Below are 19,487 nucleotides of genomic sequence, written 5' to 3' on the forward strand. Positions count from 1 at the left end.
GCAAATTAATCACGCTGTAAAACCTTCACCTCACAAAAAATAAACTAATTATTTGTGTTGCCAGGATTTATTGCGAAACAACAGCCCCGTTTAAAAAGGGAAATTTCATGAGCTGTGGAGAGAGAAATGAGGAAAAGGAGGGAGCGTTGTGACAAAAATGAAAAAGTGATTAATAACCTTTCATGGGAAATGTGTCTATTTCACAAAACCTTTTAACATTCATAAAACAACATCTGAAGTGCATTCGGCACCGAAATCATTCAACATTTATTTCATTTATAAACAAGACTGAATTCCCACATTAAATTCAACATGAAATGAATGTGCATGTACCCCAGACGTATTTTGCATAAATGTACTCGGGCTAACCGAACAAATCTTCCCAAGCAGGATTGTTTGGATGCGATGCAGAAGTGCGGAGTGTTTATTATTTCGCTTGAGGCGTGATGATATTTTTAAAAACTTTTTCTTTCTCTTTCTTTCTTTCTTTCTTTTGAAAAAGGAAAAAAGATCCGGAAAGGACCGGGGCTGAGGTAGCCAAGGCGTCCTTCCTGTGAAGTCGCTTATGAAGCTTCACAGGAGAGCGTCCTTCCTGTGAAGTCGCTTATGAAGCTTCACAGGAGAGCATCCTTCCTGTGAAGTCGCTTATGAAGCTTCACAGGAGAGCATCCTTCCTGTGAAGTCGCTTATGAAGCTTCACAGGAGAGCATCCTTCCTGTGAAGTCGCTTATGAAGCTTCACAGGAGAGCGTCCTTCCTGTGAAGTCGCTTATGAAGCTTCACAGGAGAGCATCCTTCCTGTGAAGTGGCTTATGAAGCTTCACAGGAGAGCATCTCTGTGAAGCTCCCTCCGAGGTCTCTTTGCAGTCTCTAAGCAACGCCGCCCCTGATGTTTATGACTTTATATTTACAGTTCGAGGCAAAGTCACAGAAAAGTGAACCGTGAGGACAGGCCCACTACAAACCATCCCGCCATTATAAAACCTGACCAAATATGCGCCACCCTTTGATGTTTCATACTAGCAGTGGTGTTATCCATAAGCATTTGATTTGTTTTGGATGAAACACTTTATTCCCCAGAATCTTCCTGTGTGTGTCACCTGTAGAGCCTAAAATAGTCACTGGCTCTCCTGTAGTACTGTGTGTGGCCTGTAGGGTGTAAAATAGTCACTGGCTCTCCTGTAGTACTGTGTGCGGCCTGTAGGGTGTAAAACAGTCACTGGCTCTCCTGTAGTACTGTGTGCGGCCTGTAAAATAGTCACTGTAGGTGAGAGCACACACTTCAGTTGCGCCACCAAGATGGAAGAGTGAACGAGGAAAGTAGAGGGGAAAAAATGAAGATATCCAGTGTGTGAGCAGGAAATGCCGCTCCACAGACACACTCACAAACCCGTTAGAGAGAGAAACACACAGAGAACAAGCGTGGGATGAGAGGAGAAACTAAAGCAAAACAATGAAACAGATCGAGTTTACAGAAAGCTCTTTCAGGCCCACTCCAGCGAGCAGGGGCATAAACAGGAGTCAACAAGAAAATGAGCTCCCTCTCTGCTCCTCCAGCGGCTGCTGCTCGCGTCCGCCGCAATTACCGCCTGTAACATCACCGCGGTTACCATGGGGAGCGCTCCCATTCGGCCGCAGTAATGCTGTATAACATCACCGCGGTTACCATGGGGAGCGCTCCCATTCGGCCGCAGTAATGCTGTATAACATCACCGCGGTTACCACGAGAAGCCACCTCTCCGTTTCTAAACAGAGCGTCAACTGTACGACGGCACGAGAAACGATTGAGAAATCATCCCTGACATTTTAGAAACAATCCACCCCGGACACATTCCCAGACTTCCCAGTCTTTCGAAAAGCCGAAGCAGCAGGGAACCGGGCGGTACAACACTGCAGGGCTGTTTTTACACGAGTAATGGCCGCTTACTACCAAATATTTAAGGGCTCTTAAAGAGTAAAACCTCTTATTTCTTTTAAATACCAAAAAAAACCCCCAGTGTTCTATCCCTAATAGAAAGATCAGAACCTTTCAGAATATTTCACTACTTTGGTTTTTGACTGTAATGTGTCTGAATCTGACTAGACTGTGAAAGCTCTTTATGGTTGTGTAGTTTATTTGGTTCCCTTTGAAAATCACCCCATGTGTGTGTCTGTCAATGACAGTAAACCTAAATTCAAAACCAAGAGGCACAATGGGTTGTAATCATCCTTACAGCAAAAAAACTGATCATAATTCGTCTATAGCTATAAGTATCCTCAATACCTTAAAGCATCTCAAAGGGCTCAAACTACCTTGCAGGAAACAGTGTTATTATTTTTGTTTAACACTCTCACCATGATGAATGAAGTCCTGGAACGGTGTTACTATAGTACACACGTAACCACGCGGGTAGCAGCTGAACATTCTCTGGCTCGAAGAAATCCATCTTTTTAATGACCTCCTTATCAAATCAGAGCCCAGCAGACCTGTAACAGACAGAGAGGGGCTGTAACTGAATCAACGGATATCAGGCCACTGGAAAAGGTATCACGTGACACCATCAACCCGCACAATAAATTAGGCCCTATCTGGGCCCTGATAACAGAGATCAGCGCATGTGACTGGCAGCAATAACCCAATTCTGCAGCATTAATGTTTTATTTAAGCGGCATTAACGGCGATGGGTGATCAATTTCAGGCGTTTTATGGGTCTAATGGCCTGACTGGCATGAAAGGCACCTTGTTCTCACGGTAACTCTATAAACCAGGACGGGAGAAACTAGGCCGGGAAACTTAACGGGGGCGACAGCGTCATTCCAGAAAGCTCTTTCAGGGATCCACCTCAGCCGATTCCAATCTGACACAACGCTCTCTATGGAGTTTACACGTAACGTTAAGTTGGATGCAACGGTGAACAACCACATCAAGTAATACCACATCCAAAGACTCAGAGCTTTTAAAAAACACATTCATATCAGTTTCTAAACAAAAAAGGCCAACACCAGGTCCAACAGACTCTGTCTGCACAAAATGCTCAAGACCGACCCTACATGTGACCCCCAGCCCCAGGCAGAGCGGGTCCAGCAGGTGCAGTTTTACAGTCGTTTTCTTTACAGAAAGTGCACAGAGAATCCTTCACAGAAAGTGCACAGAAAAATCACACAGTTTACACAGTCATGGCTATCTCTGTACCAAACACCAGCCACCTGTCAAACCTCATTTTCCTGACCGAAAGGACCCTTCTACTCCACACTGTTTACTACGAATTATTTTTCCCCCACAAAGCTTGAAACATTATCAAACTATCCCCCTTTTTCCAGATCAACAGAATATAAGAAAAGCAGCAGTAATGCAATCTAAATGACCCGGTCTGAGGTTAATTTAATGCATTATGATAACGCTAAGCAGAAATGTTGACGACTAAAGTAGAATGTCAGTTAACACAATTTGCATTTGTGAAACACAAAGGGCTGGGGTAAGGAGATGGGTACTAATGCAGGAGAGCGCTCATTCTACAAACGCAGACGAGCCTTTCAGCCACCTGTCTGTCAAAAGACTACAGAACGAGAATACAGAATATGTTTTTTCAAAGTACATCTTACCACATTTGCTAAAAGTAATGGACTATTGGTTTTATTGTAGACTACACTTACACCATAATGTCAACCTGTTCAGGCTCATAGTGCTGTAAGGTTATGAGCAGCCTGTTCAGGCTCATAGTGCTGTAAGATTATGAGCAGCCTGTTCAGGCTCATAGTGCTGTAAGGTTATGAGCAGCCTGTTCAGGCTCATAGTGCTGTAAGATTATGAGCAGCCTGTTCAGGCTCATAGTGCTGTAAGGTTATGAGCAGCCTGGTCAGGCTCATAGTGCTGCAGGGTTATGAGCAGCCTGGTCAGGCTCATAGTGCTGTAAGATTATGAGCAGCCTGTTCAGGCTCATAGTGCTGTAAGGTTATGAGCAGCCTGGTCAGGCTCATAGTGCTGTAAGGTTATGAGCAGCCTGGTCAGGCTCATAGTGCTGTAAGGCTATGAGCAGCCTGGTCAGGCTCATAGTGCTGTAAGGTTATGAGCAGCCTGGTCAGGCTCATAGTGCTGTAAGGTTATGAGCAGCCTGGTCAGGCTCATAGTGCCGTAAGGTTATGAGCAGTCTGGTCAGGCTCATAGTGCCGTAAGGTTATGAGCAGCCTGGGAAGGCTCATAGTGCCGTAAGGTTATGAGCAGCCTGGGAAGGCTCATAGTGCTGTAAAGTTATGAGCAGCCTGGGCAGGCTCATAGTGCTGTAAGGTTATGAGCAGCCTGGTCAGGCTCATAGAGCTGTAAGGTTATGAGCAGCCTGGTCAGGCTCATAGTGCTGTAAGGTTATAAGCAGCTTGGTCAGGTTCATAGTGCTGTAAGGTTATGAGCAGCCTGGTCATGCTTTAAAAACCTCTTAAAGGAGTGATACTCCGTGTATTTCCTGAGCTGAGGAGGCTGGAAGAAAACAGTTTTCTGAGCGGTTCATAAAGCAGCCCGACAGGACAGCCCTCTTTCTCCGGATCATTCGTCTTCATTAGCGGACTATTCCCTCCATCTCTTGTCAAAAATGCTTAATGCCTCTCCTGCGCGGGCCGGGGCTCTGATTAGTTAGCGCTGATGCAGGCTGATTTCGGTGTGATCCCCCTCCGTTAGCGCTCCCCTCGGTCCTCTTAATAAAACACCGTACAGCAGCCATCTGGATCTGAGTCAGAGAGCCCAGCGCTGCGCGCGGGCGAGCTGCACCCCCCCACTAACCGCCCGAGCAGCGGGAACGCCCGAGCAGCGGGAACGCCCGAGCAGCGGGAACGCCAGAGCAGCGGGAACGCCAGAGCAGCGGGAACGCCAGAGCAGCGGGAACGCCCCAGCAGCGGGAACGCCAGAGCAGCGGGAACGCCCCAGCAGCGGGAACGCCCGAGCAGCGGGAACGCCAGAGCAGCGGGAACGCCCGAGCAGCGGGAACGCCCGAGCAGCGGGAACGCCCGAGCAGCGGGAACGCCCGAGCAGCGGGAACGCCAGAGCAGCGGGAACGCCAGAGCAGCGGGAACGCCAGAGCAGCGGGAACGCCCCAGCAGCGGGAACGCCAGAGCAGCGGGAGCAGCGCAGCGGAACGCCGAGCAGCGGGAACGCCCGAGCAGCGGGAACGCCCGAGCAGCGGAGCAGCGGAACGCCAGAGCAGCGGGAACGCCCGAGCAGCGGGAACGCCCGAGCAGCGGGAGCGCCAGAGCAGCGGGAACGCCCGAGCAGGCCGACCACCGAGAAATATACCCGCCGAGCAAATATGTTTCCTATCAGTCAGCCCGCAGTGAGCCGCAGAGCCCCATCCAGCCATTTCCTCCCGGAGAAGGAGCGGAGACAACGACCTGAGCTCCACGCTAACGCTCGGAGACGATTCAGCGCGGGGCCAGCGTTCCAGCACACGCACCAGGAGCTCCTCACGCCTGCTGCTCGAATACTGATAAAAACACAGGGCGAGAGGAGAGTTTATTTCCTTTTTTTCTCAATTTAAAAGTCGGTTTGAGCGGGCACCATAGAGTGCAGTTCATGACATGCCATTTACAGTAAATGGTTCTGGGCCCCCCAGAATGCACTGCAGTAAACCTTCTGGAGGAACGCCAGTCTTTCCTGCTGAACACCATGAGGAGGTGTTCAGGGTTACATCTGAAATGAGAGCATCTGGAAGCTTCTGCCGCGGGGTCCCCCGTGTGACTGCGCCCCAAACTCGATGCTTAATGCCGCAGCGACCCGCCGTTCCCCAGCTGATCCACAAACGTCTTCCGCTCTGAAACCAGCAGCTGATCATTACAGCCTCCCCCCCCAATCCCCACCTCACGTCGCCCCCACTGCCCCGTTTCCCAAACCAGCGCACAGAACACCGAGGCGTCAGTACCAGCCGCGTGCCCATGGCAACCAGAGCAGAGGACACGGGCCCCAAAGGGACCGCCACTCGCAAGCACCCTTCAGACCTGCAGGGGGCGCCAGGGGCCGGATTTAGCTGCTGCAGAGGTGGTTACAGATACATGAGCCTCATCACACAGTCCAAGACATAATGCAGAATATATGTGAGTGTTTGCTCTCTAGAGGTGACATACCAGGCTCTTCGCTTTCTTCCTCCTCCTCTTCCTCCTCCGCGCCTTCTGTTTGAGTGACAGACGGCTCCTCTGAACACACGTCTTGCATCTGAATTCTCTCCGTCTCTGCCGACTAGAAAACCATATTTCACATTACATTTACATACATTTACAGCCATTTACAGACATGTTCATTTTATTCATGTACAAAATGAATTTGACTTTATGCTCCAAACATTTTAACCTTAACACAAAAATCTCCAATGAAGTCACCAAAGCTGGCATCCAACAGAGTGGATGAGGGGCCTGTGGGCTGGAGGACGTTAGAGAGCAGCGCACAGTACTCCCCACCCAACATGCAGCCATTAGAGAGCTGAGGGGCCTGTGGGCTGGAGGACGTTAGAGAGCAGCGCACAGTACTCCCCCCAACATGCAGCCATTAGAGAGCTGAGGGGCCTGTGGGCTGGAGGACGTTAGAGAGCAGCGCACAGTACTCCCCACCCAACATGCAGCCATTAGAGAGCTGAGGGGCCTGTGGGCTGGAGGACGTTAGAGAGCAGCGCACAGTACTCCCCACCCAACATGCAGCCATTAGAGAGCTGAGCCGGGCTGGAGGCTGAGAGGAGTTAGACGAGCGAGGCTGCACAGTACTCCCCACCCAACATGCAGCCAGTAACAGTCCCGCGGGACAGCAGCTGAGAGGGGCGCACGGAAGCTCCTGGGGTCCCGGTCCGGCCCAAGGGGGGGGCGGGGGTTCAGCTGCTGCTTCTGCTCAACAATCCAAAATACACTCTCTGATTTTGCCAAAAGCACCAATCAAATCGTAATTAATGTTCAGGATTAAATAACAATGACTTCAGCCTGTGGCTCACCTGGTACAACAGGTAGAGCAGCACTGAAAGCTCTTCACACAACAATTACCTTAACACTCCCAACACCTGGCGAGTTAGACATACGGACCTGATAAGGGCTTACAGACGCTGGTCTGGTTCTTTTACTTTATGTGGCTGAAAATATCCAACACTTTATCCCCCTGTGGTACACACCTGAGTCTTTTAAAATACAATCCTTCAACAACACAACCCTGAACCATTTGATAAAGCAAAGAAAAGAAAGTAGCTACCCTGCAAAATACAGCAGGAAGCTTTCAGAGAAGGAAAATAAAAAAAGAAAATGGTGAAAAAAGTTCTATTATTATTCATGTGACATAGGGAACAACACCCCGTGATAAACTCCATTAAACAGAAAATGAGTTCCAACTTCAGCCAAAAAAATGAAATGTTCACTCTTCACAGTACGGAATCAATTAAGCATTAAATAAATCTCAGACGTGGCGCTATGTGAAATGGAGGAGAGTTTGATAGCAATCTAGCGCTAATTTGGCTCCGAGAGACCAATCTCTGAAGCCAGTGACTAAAAACACCCCCCCCCCCCCACAGCCAGCCCTCAGTCAACGGCGACAGCATATGCTTGACAACCACACAGAACACTGAAGCCCATTAGAGAAATACAGAACCACGCTGCTGTGGGTCTGCAGCCAATCGACTCTGGCAGTCAATCCTGGTCTCAGATTGAATTTAAATTTGTTGTGTCTCTCAGACACACTTCACTGACGGCCCGGAAAACTCACCTGTGGCACCCAGTACCTGCTGAAGCGTTCACTAAATCTACCGCCAAGTTCCACTAACAGCTCGACAACAGCGCATCAACCGCCAAAACGGGAAAAGCCTTCAAACGAAGTTCAGATCCAGTCAGGAACAGAGAACAGCGCGCATCTCCTCACAGGTTTGTCTGAGGTACAATCTCCTATCGGGGGAGAGACGCCAAATACTTCACATAACTTAAATTTGGCCCTTTGAGAAGAACTATTAATGAAGTATGACATCCTGGATCTCGACATGGCTTGTTTCCGAAGCAGAGGGAGGAGGATATTAGAGTCAGATAAAAATGAATAAATCTGATGATGTCATTCAGCCCATTGTGCCATATGAAAGTGTAACATTACACCCAATCAGTAAGAGCACACACATACTAACACAGCGCAGGACTGCGCACACACAATAACACAGTGCAGGACTGCGCACACACAATAACACAGTGCAGGACTGCGCACACACACTAACACAGCGCAGGACTGCGCACACACAATAACACAGCGCAGGACTGCGCACACACACTAACACAGCGCAGGACTGCGCACACACACTAACACAGCGCAGGACTGCGCACACACACTAACACAGCGCAGGACTGCCCACACACTAACACAGCGCAGGACTGCGCCACACACTAACACAGCGCAGGACTGCGCCACACACTAACACAGCGCAGGACTGTCGCTCACACACTAACACAGCGCAGGACTGCCCACACACTAACACAGCGCAGGACTGCGCGCACACCTAACACAGCGCAGGACTGCGCCACACACTAACACAGCGCAGGACTGCGCGCACACACTAACACAGCGCAGGACTGTGCTCACACACTAACACAGCGCAGGACTGCGCACACACACTAACACAGCGCAGGACTGCGCACACACACTAACACAGCGCAGGACTGCGCGCACACACTAACACAGCGCAGGACTGCGCGCACACACTAACACAGCGCAGGACTGCGCGCACACACTAACACAGCGCAGGACTGCGCACACACTAACACAGCGCAGGACTGTGCTCACACACTAACACAGCGCAGGACTGCGCACACACACTAACACAGCGCAGGACTGCGCACACACACTAACACAGCGCAGGACTGCGCACACACACTAACACAGCGCTGGACTGCGCGCACACCCTAACACAGCGCAGGACTGCGCACACCTACACAGAGGACCAATCAGAGCCCGACCGCGTTAACACACTCAACACAGCAGACTGCGCACATAAACATCACCAGAAAACACCTAAACCGTCGACTGCCACACCAAAAATACAACTGGCTGGAGTCACATACAAAGCAGTGCGAAACACACTGAACACAGCGTCCTGCCACGAAAAACACAACACACAAACAGCGCAGACTGCCAAAAAAAGTTTGTGTGTGTTCACCTACACAGCGAGGCCTGAGAAACACACTAACACAGCGCAGGACTGCGCACACACACTAACACAGCGCAGGACTGCGCACACACACTAACACAGCGCAGGACTGCGCACACACACTAACACAGCGCAGGACTGCGCAAACACACTAACACAGCGCAGGACTGCGCACACACACTAACACAGCGCAGGACTGCGCACACACACTAACACAGCGCAGGACTGCGCACACACACTAACACAGCGCAGGACTGCGCACACACACTAACACAGCGCAGGACTGCGCACACACACTAACACAGCGCAGGACTGCGCACACACACTAACACAGCGCAGGACTGCGCACACACACTAACACAGCACAGGACTGCGTACACACACTAACAGCGCAGGACTGCGCACACACACTAACACAGCGCAGGACTGCGCACACACACTAACACAGCGCAGGACTGCGCACACACACTAACACAGCGCAGGACTGCGCCGTCTCACAAAGGCCAATCAGAGCCCACCGCGTTAACACACTCATCAAAAACTCTAATTAAACATCATCCAAAAATACACCAAACCGTTATCGCTGCCTAAACCAAAAATACAAACTGGCTGAGTCAGATACAAAGCAGTCAAACCAACTGAGAACACACGTCCTAGCCACGGAAAAAACAAACACAAAACTGCAGCTGCCAAAAGAAGTTTGTGTGTGTGTTCACTGCGAGGCCTGAGAGTTAGGGACAGAGAACAAACTTAAACAGCAAGAACATATTTTAATACATTTTCACATTATAGATGACAAAAGGAAATAACATTATTGATATGAAAAACATTTTCATTAAAGTCCTTTTAAGGGAAGAACCAGCAGCTTCCCTCAGGACTCAGTATTTTAGCCTGAGGAGCCGCAAATAACCAGAAGCACTAATATCTAATACATGAACGAATTAAAGCTTTTCAGGTTCAGAGATTGCAGTATCTGTCCACACTCTCTTAGTGACTTGAGACCTGTGCCAAACCAACAGCAGTTAATTTCCCTCTCAGGGCAATTTAAGCGTAGCGACAGAACTGTGAGGGATCTGCTGTCAGTTGTTTACAAAGTGCTGTAATGTCCTGATGTGCTTGTCCAGCGAAATTAGCTCCTGAGAAAGGTAGCAATCGCCAGACAATTTAGCCAATTTAGCCGTTGCTAAAGCCTCGTACTAGCAAGCGAAGGCATTAATATATGACTTATATTCAAGTGCCACGTCCCGCTGAAGCACTAGGTCTAGGTGCAGTGAGGCTTCTCAAAGTTTAAAATCCCAAAAGTGTCCCAAAGTGTGCCACTGTTCACCTAGCGCTCTTGGCACAGTTGGCTAAAAAGTTACCCTTGGATTAGCAGGAGGAGCTGCCACTCAAAGTCTAAAGCCACGCCCATAGAGCACAATGGCCCCTGCTTTAGGATCAGATGGACAGGCTGGCTGTAATGTCCCACCGGCAGCTGGAGGATGTCCACTCATTAGGCAGAGCACTTAAGGAGGGCAGACTGTGGGAGGGGCAGGTGGCCTGCCGGGGGAGGGGAGCACAATACCAGCTGCTCACTCTCCCCCCCCTCCCCAAACACACACACTTCCCCCCAGTCTGCCACATCCTGCAATCCTGTTGATAAAGACCATGGAGAGTCCAGTACTTTCCTACTGCAGTACAACACGCTAACAGGCTAAACTGCAGCACAAACCCAAAGGTAAGAGGACCTGGCGCTGGCTCAGGTGGGAATGCAGATTCTGCTCCTCACCTTCAAAGACTCCATCTGGGAAGCTCTGCACCTCTGCAGCAGGTCCACAAACAGGTAAATGAGCAAACCCTGGAGGAAGGGAAGGAGGGAGGGAGGGAAAGAGAGAGAGCAGAAAGAAGAGAAAGAAGTGTCAGTAGCCTTCTTACACCTCTATTATCGAGCTAAACTACCTTCCTACTCCTTAATAAATTACGAGCCTAGATAGACTGAATGGCCTGCTCCAGTCATTAGACATATTATGTTCTAACATTTTTTGTTCTCCTAATGTTTAATGTTATTGAGAAGCCCAGGAAAGCCGAAACGTCTGTGGGGGTGTCTGGCGTGACCTTTGCAGGCCTGTCGATGGTGTGAGGAAGCGCGCGGGCTGGAGGTCAGAGGTCACACGAAAGGGCACACTGTCGACAGAACAACCTTTACGTGGACCGAGAAGAACCGCCAAACTCCAGCGCCACAAAGGTGTCCTCCAAACGACTACATATCACGTCAAATTAATTTAATTACCTCCTTAAGTCACAAAGCGTTTTATCACGACAGAGCACTGACCAAAAAAAAAAAAAAGAAAAAAGGGGAAATGCTTCATTAACCGGACACATCCTCCAGCACAGAGTGCAGCGCGGCTGATAATTGGATGTTAAATGATGCACAATGATCTGGCTAATTTCAAACAGACTGACGTACCTGAACATAATCCAGTACGGTAGGGCCGCTCTACGCACTCGAACACGAGGAAAGCTCCCCTCTCTGACAAAGGGCCGGAGGGGAGAGTAACACCGTTATTGCTGTCATTAGACTGCACAACTCGCTTTTTATTACAGGTAATTAAGCGATGATATGGCATGTAAGGTGAATAAATATATAACTTCCACCGACCTTCAGGGTGACGTGCGAAAGGGTAAATTAAAAAGGGTGGCTAAAGGAGGACGCTACTCGCTCATAATATCGCTGATATTCGATAAATTAATTCAGAATTTTGTTGACGCAATTGATATATTGTTTCATATTACAGTACTCAAAGCACAAAATGCAGAATAACAGAACATGGTTAAAATGCAATTATCAGGCCTAATTGAAGAGACTGGAAGAGATGAATCCATGAGTGGGTACGGACAGGAAGCAACCACAGGCTTTGAGGTTTAACCCCACAGAAGGTTATTCTTATAACTTAAGACATGACCCTCAGAATGAACTATAAATCGTCTTATAAAAAAGTATGTTCTTTTAATTTTGAAGATGGGCCCATTAGTACTGGATCAGGAGAAGGCGTGTGAGATCACTGAAAAGTGCAGGTATGACTTTATCACGCAGTGCCAGCTTCGCCTCCAGGGTGACGTGTTTTTTAAGTTTTTTTTTAGAGAGTGCATTCAGGTAAACAGAGCAGTGCACCTGGGTGATGTGAACATTAATAGCTGCAGATTTATTTCCACGGAAAACAGCACACTTCATTTCGGCAAGCTTTCTGAACGCTACGCCAGCTGCTTAAAAACACGCAGGCCCGTGTTTAATCAGCAAATCTTTACACATTTCAATCACAGGGGGAGTTCAAGTGAAAAATGTATTTACAAGAAGGGAAAAGAGCTTTCTGAGGGATGACACGATGGAGATAAAGAAAAGCATTTCACCCGTAACAAGGAGTTTCCAGCAGAGTAGTTCAGCTGAAAAATGTTTTGTGCATGTACTGTATATTCTCTTTTTATTGTGCATTGTACTGTGGATTTCACTGTCTTGCACAGCTTACTGTCTGTTTGATGCACAGAGAAAACAAATGTTTCTAGCATGAATAATAAAGAAACATGACTATGACATTACATTTTTGGGGGGGGGGGGTGGCGGCGGCATGTCACCCCCAATATTTTCAGATAAATTGATTGCTAGCAGACATGCTCGTGAGACTGGACTAGGCAAGACTAGCCCAGCAGCGTGTCTCCCCAGAAGCTGAACCTCATGATGTGTTTATAATCAAATTATCTGCTTTAAACGAAATGTTTATTATTACATTATTTCAGTACTGACACTTAAAAGTGCATTACCTTTATCAGATAAATTTACAACAGTATTTTAATCAGATAGATCACATTGTATCCCATTATACAGAGTCAGTATTCAATTCACACTGGATGGTGCATTATGTGGAGGCACACAAGTTTTTTTTTTAAAAAAACTAATGAGGGGGGTAGAGGAAAATGTCATCATAAAATAACTATTATTTCACAGCTCCCCCAAAAAAGAAGTGTCCTATATGAGAATCACCTTTGAAAGTTACAGAACTCATAGACGTTTGAAGGTCAGCGACCGAGCAGTCCAGAGCTAAGGCCGTGGGTGTTTGCCTGCGTTGGTAAAATGGTGTTTCTCACGCACACTCACTTGTATGAAGAAGCCAATTAGAAATGAGACGAGGAAAGGGAGAAGTCCAGCACGTGCGACAGTGACCGGGAGACCTGCAAGAAGAATACGTCATATCAAAACGCGCGACCACATAACTCTTAGGTCACGCGCTACAAGAAAAAAAAGAATGCGGTATGTGGCTTGTGATAACGGTCAACATATGTCGGTAAACGAGAAAAATTAGATGACGACAATAAATGTATCATAAAACGTATTTCAGAAACACAGGTCAGACCTTTCAAAACCGTTTAACATCACAGTCTAACTCTGAATAAGTAATATCAGCAGGTTAGGCGAGACGGTTACTGTTATTTCAGCAGAATTGAAGTAAAAAAAAAAAAAAAAGTGAAGAGCTTGAGTTCTGTACTTGATACTACAGTATCAATGGCAAAGACAGAAATGTGAAATTCAATGCACCGTGTTATTGCAGTCTTTTTAAAAGAGTATATGAATTACTCTCCAGTTCATAAACTCCACAGTAAATCATTTTTTAGATGACAATACATTCTGGATGAAATCACCGTTTATTAATTTTCTTCAGACTCTTTCCCCCTTTGTAATATACCCGTGTAGCACCTCGTTTTCCGCGGCCGTAAAACTCGTCATCTTCGCAAAGTGGCTGATTAGGACAGCCGGAAAGCAGAGCGGAGCCTGCGGCTGCGTAGCGCTGTCTGATACGCGATTCAAGCGCAGAGATTCACAGCCCATTTCCTCTTTTCATAGTCGACAGGGCACCATAACTGGCTTATTTTAATACTTTGGATACATAATTCTGTTCAATTTCCCGCGACAAAGAGGTTAGGCCACTGTGGGAACCCGAAACCCAAATAGCCTGTCACGGGGGACTATTTATGAAAACGCGCAGTGCTTTTATACGTATTTGCTCAATTAATTATTAACGTGTGGAGGGGGATGCTGCCGAAGGTCCTGTCTCAACCCTGTTCCATATCTGGAGCATCCATCACCTGACACGGAGTCACCGCCGCCTGGGTGGCCTCGCGGGGGAGGGGGCTGCGCGTGGCGAGGAACATCCGCCACACAATAAAATTCTCACACCATAATGTATTGCCTTGGTGACAGAAACCACGTGTGCGCCGCTGAAAATGAGGTGAGGCCAACATCTAAGGAAATTTGAATTCATCCGAATCTTTTAACTTAATTTGCGTTTGTTTTTACAGGGGCTTCTGTTCCTTCCGTTATCGCCACACGCACGCACACGCGCAGACGCGCAGACACACACGCTCCTTAACATGACACCTTAACGTTTTTACACCTACTGCAAAGGAAACATTAGAAAGAGAATAAATATTACTCACCCAATATTCCAGTTCCAAGAATCGTTGCAACGGATATGAAATCTAAAATAAAAAGCAGTTTGGATGTTAGGACAAGCATTAAAAAAGCATACAAACACTCTCGGATCGGTTTAAATGCTGAATTAGGTGATGCTACACGCTAGCCGCATTGCTGTCGGATGCATAAGGGCTTTGAACAAATTGTCTGTCAAACAGGTGAATAGACAAGTGTTTGTAAAAATCCAAAATTAACAAAGGAAAGTGTAATATCTGTATTTATAAAGCCGTTGGAAAATCCAACTGACAGCTGTATAGATGTGTGCCACGTTTCTAGACAGACATGGCTTTGCATAGGTTTTATAAAACCACTTCTAAAGACAGGAAAGGAACACGCCAGATCAGACTCAGTGTGCAAGCCTGGGAACATAAAAAACATTCAAACATTCAAAACATTTAAATCATACAAACAGTCTAACCCTACAAACACACGCATTGCCAATGTAACTCCCAGATCTAGTGCTCTGTCTATACAATGATATCATTGATTGCATATAAAAATAAATAAGTGCAAAACAGCCTATGAAATAATTCAGAGTAATAAAAACATTACAGCAAAAGAAACACATCTATAGCTATTTTTCAGATGCTCAAACCAATGTCTACAAATTTTGTACATTCTGAGTCTAAACTAGACAGACATTATGCCAACAAATGTGATTAAAATACAATATAACAATTCAACATAAAGCATACAGGTTTCTACAGTAAAATACAAACCTAGGAGTTTCTTCCTGACATTTCAAACACACTCTCATAAAAAGAGTTTATGACTCAGCCTCTGGCTCGTTGAGACGGGCTTTTCAAAATCAGAGGAAATTTTTAAGTATAAAGAACACATCCGTGCCCAGCACAGAGAGCCACTGAGTGATGGGACAGGCTGTAGTTTTGTTTAAAAGATACAGAAGTATTTATTTATTATTTATTGCACATTGTTTATTTGTTTAGCTGTATGTTTATATGTTTTATTTATACATTTATATGTTTTTTACGTACTATCCGTTAATACAGGTAGATATTTTCTGAGGTTCAGGTGAAGCCCCTTGTTCAGCTACTATGAAAGCTGTGCCCCACCTGTGATTCAAACCTGAAACCAGTCACATGCCCATTTCCCCAGCCACTGTACTACACCTTTCTTAATGAGGAAGTAACAGTCAGAAGGACACAGTCCTCACTGATGAACATAATAGCTACACAAAGCCAGGCAATTTTATGACTTTATTTCTAAAAAAATGAATCTGAATTATGCTTCAATGTAAAATATGACTCAGATATCAACAAGCACGGAACCGTCCAGACCCACCACGCAACTTCCACAGACACATTTTAGCTGGCACCACCTGCGTATGCGTCCCACAAAACGTCCCTCACAGGTCGTCCGTGAGTGAGTGACCACAATTTGCCAATGCGTAGCCCACGCCAGTTCCTACACGCCGTGGGAAAAAAAGGAAAAGAAAAAGAAAACAGCCACGCCTTCCCAGTGTCCCCTCTAAAGGCGGCGAATCGTTTCAGCACACCGGCTGCAGGAGCGACGAGCTCTCTGCCTCAGGCAGGTTATTTTCTTTTCTCAAGATGAGCTACAGCTCCAGAGCTAAAACAGCGCCCCCCCCCTCCTCCCCAAACAGTCCCTTTCCCCGGACATTTCCCCTGTGAAAGCCGGACAGGACCAGCACGTTGTGCGACACACTTCTGAGGCATACTGATGTTCCCCAGCTGCTCTCATATTAGAGACAGATTATCCACAGAGGCTCTTCCTGGGTCAGAGGTCACCGGGGCTGTCAGACAAGCAGGAAGTCAGACCCGCAAACACAGACCTCTGCACTAACACCTTCCCCACAGACTCCATTTCTTCTCACTGACTCCTGTTCCTCTGCAAACACATTCTTCACTGACTCCTGTTCCTCTGCAAACACCTTCCACACTGACTCCTGTTCCTCTCCAAACACCTTCCACACTGACTCCTGTTCCTCTGCAAACACATTCTTCACTGACTCCTGTTCCTCTGCAAACACCTTCCACACTGACTCCTGTTCCTCTCCAAACACCTTCCACACTGACTCCTGTTCCTCTCCAAACACCTTCCACACTGACTCCTGTTCCTCTCCAAACACCTTCCACACTGACTCCTGTTCCTCTGCAAACCCTTCCACACTGACGCTGTTTCTACGCTAAACATCTTTCTCACTGACGCTGTTTCTACGCTAAACGCCTTCCTCACTGACGCTGTTTCTACGCTAAACGCCTTTCTCGCTGATGCCGTCTCCATTGACCTACTTACAAGGACAGCGCTTCCTGGCGTGGGTGCATATTAACGAGACTCCCTTGATTAACTTCTGGCATGAAAATGAAGAGGAAGCGATCGCATAAGCAAAAGTAAAAAAAACAAAAAAAAAAAACAAAACCAAACAAACAACTTTCTTTAAACCGCTTGCAAATTGCATCTCATTTCCATAAGAGCAGGGATTCATTTGATGGGATTAGTTATGGATGCATGAATAACATCAGAGTCAGAATACTCAGAAAGAAAAACAAAAGAAAGTGTGGGAGCAGCAAACTGTAAATCACAACTGAAGGGGGAAAAAATACGGGCATTAAAGATGCCATTATAGATTGCAGGTGCATAATTCAGTGACAGCATTATTTAAACTATGTCAGCAGGTAAATCAGACATTCCCTGCCCCTCCAGCCCCCTCCCAGAGAGTTCTGACATTCATAAGGAAAACACAGACAGATTTGCACTTATATTAAACTAAAAAAAAACACTGGTCATGGGCTTAAGAGAAGAAGCCTAAAGCTGAAACGCTTGACTGTACACAAATGCCCAAGCTTGCCTCCGTTTGTGAAGTGCGCATTTGAGTAGTCCTTGAATATAAAAATGGCACAGACTGAGGGACATGTAAAAGGCCAGGCACTACGGAGAGAGACAGGGCTTACCTGCAGAGAGACAGGTCTTACCTGCAGACAGACAGGTCTTACCTGCGTGAGCTGTGTTTAATTCCTGCTCTGGTGTCAGTAGCAGTGAGGCGAATGTGACTAAGTGGCAGAACAGACGGTATTATGACAGGACCAATCAGAGGAGAGTATAAAAGAACCTGAGAGATGACAGGTTCTGCCACCTGACACTCTCATTCCCCAAGCAGCTCGCTCTGAGTCAGCTCCTACATATAAAACAGGGGACTGGGGGGGCGGGGGGGGCGGAAGGGGGTGTAAGACCTGAAAGTAATGGGATAATGAACATGTCCATAAAGTCCAAAGGGCACAACTTCAGATTGGATTACAGTCACTCAGCACAAACAGAGCAGCACTCTGCAGCAAGCCCATCAGGACGGCGCCGAACCAGTCTCTGCAGGCCGTGACCTGAAAATTAGAGCCATCGGAATTATGAATTATGAATTATGAATGATGTAAGGGTGGCGCGGTGCACATGGAGTCCAGCACTGAATAACGATGAGGCCTGCACATGGCACACTCAGAGCTCCGGGAAAATATTTAAAATAAAAAAAGAGAAACGTCATTGATATGCCAAGGACTGGCAATTCAAGCCCCCCCCCCCCAGCCCCCAGCCCCCCCTCAGCCCCCCCCCACCCCCCGCGCTGAAGCCGCTGTACGGAACGGCTCCTCCACCCCTCATTAAACCGTTTCTGGACAAAAAATAATAAATGAGTCCAACCAGAGCATCGTTCCCGCCCGGCTCCCTCATGAATATTTCAGCGGCGCATTCGCGCGGTCTGGTTTGGGCTCGGCCCGTTCATTTGCATCGAGCAGCGCCAGCGAGCGTATCCGCGGCCGAACCACCCAATCCCCGGGCGGGTTCCAGCACGCCAGCGGCGAGGAGATAAAGCACCCTCAGCCGGCCCGGGTTCGCCGAACTCGTTTCCACGGGAACACGCCACCCAAAAGTTCTGTTTTTGGCTTCCGTCCACAGCTAAAGACTACATCATGAATGCATGAATAAATACCGAATGCTCTTGAGCTGAAGGTTCAGTGCAGGATGGTCACATGGGTAATGTAACCAGTTTGAGAAGCTGCGCACTGGACAGGTGTCTCTGAAATGCAGTGTAAACTACAGCATGACAGAGACCACAGTGATAACAAGTTCTGAATTTCTGAGTTTCCCTTTTTGCTTAGACTTTAAATATTCTCGTTGTCTGTTCCCTGAGTGCCTAAGCACCTGCCATATATTTTGCCAATTTCATTTTATGGTGGCATCAAATCACCTGGACTGTTTATTTTTTTGGGATGTGAATTCTCTAGTGCTGAACGTGGTGTTTTTGAAGCTTGTAATTAAAGAAGTTTAAATCACAGCAGTGATGACGGGCAATACGGTTGGTGGGAAACCAAACCGAAGCTGCAAAGTAACCGGAACAAAAATTTAATGGCCGCAAGTCATTCAGGTGAGAGCGGTAAGGATGTACACACCGGATCTGTGAGGAGCAGGGCCTGATGGGAAGTGTAGTTCGATAGTGCCTTCCTTAATAATCGCGTCCGAGTGATGGCAACCAAAATGAAGCAGCACGGGAATGACCTCCATCCACTGCCAAACAATTCCTGTGTTTGTCTTACAGTTAAAGGCTCCTGACTTGCACATCCACACAATATTTCCCCTGAATGAACAGGTATTCATGAACACGGCCTTTTTTCACATGGCACCTTAATTATGGCAAAACCTCTGAGACTTGGAGCAAGATGCTTTTCCCATGGAGAGGAATGGAAGCATTAAGTAATGTCATAATCACTGACTGCTTCAAAGACAAAACTCTCAACTCTCATAGTCACTGACTGCTTCAAAAATAAAACTCAACTCTCATAATCACTGACAGCTTCTAAAATAAAATTCTCAAATCTCACAGGCATGCATACAGGCGCCATTCAT

At 47.2% G+C, this 19,487-nt stretch overlaps 1 protein-coding gene across 6 annotated transcripts in view; it reads right to left on the minus strand.

Moving 5' to 3' along the window:
* The window catches only part of si:ch211-51h4.2 (uncharacterized), a 122,457-nt gene that overhangs the window by 100,962 nt on the left and 2,008 nt on the right, over positions 1–19,487 (minus strand). For 5 of the 6 annotated variants that reach the window (XR_010329346.1, XM_064329979.1, XM_064329978.1 and 2 more), the window contains exons 2-6: positions 14,579–14,620; positions 13,242–13,315; positions 10,881–10,949; positions 6,084–6,195; positions 2,334–2,465 (exon numbers count right to left, since the gene is read on the minus strand). Coding sequence is in view for 5 of the 6 variants with exons in the window: in XM_064329979.1 (XP_064186049.1) it covers positions 2,334–2,465; positions 6,084–6,195; positions 10,881–10,949; positions 13,242–13,315; positions 14,579–14,620 (429 nt within the window). In the remaining variant the exon portion in view is untranslated. The remainder of the gene's footprint in view (positions 1–2,333; positions 2,466–6,083; positions 6,196–10,880; positions 10,950–13,241; positions 13,316–14,578; positions 14,621–19,487) is intronic. The other variant, XM_064329980.1, reaches the window with a different exon arrangement.

The sequence above is a fragment of the Anguilla rostrata genome, chromosome 4 (genome assembly GCF_018555375.3).
Source record: "Anguilla rostrata isolate EN2019 chromosome 4, ASM1855537v3, whole genome shotgun sequence".
In the NCBI taxonomy this organism is placed as follows: domain Eukaryota; kingdom Metazoa; phylum Chordata; class Actinopteri; order Anguilliformes; family Anguillidae; genus Anguilla; species Anguilla rostrata.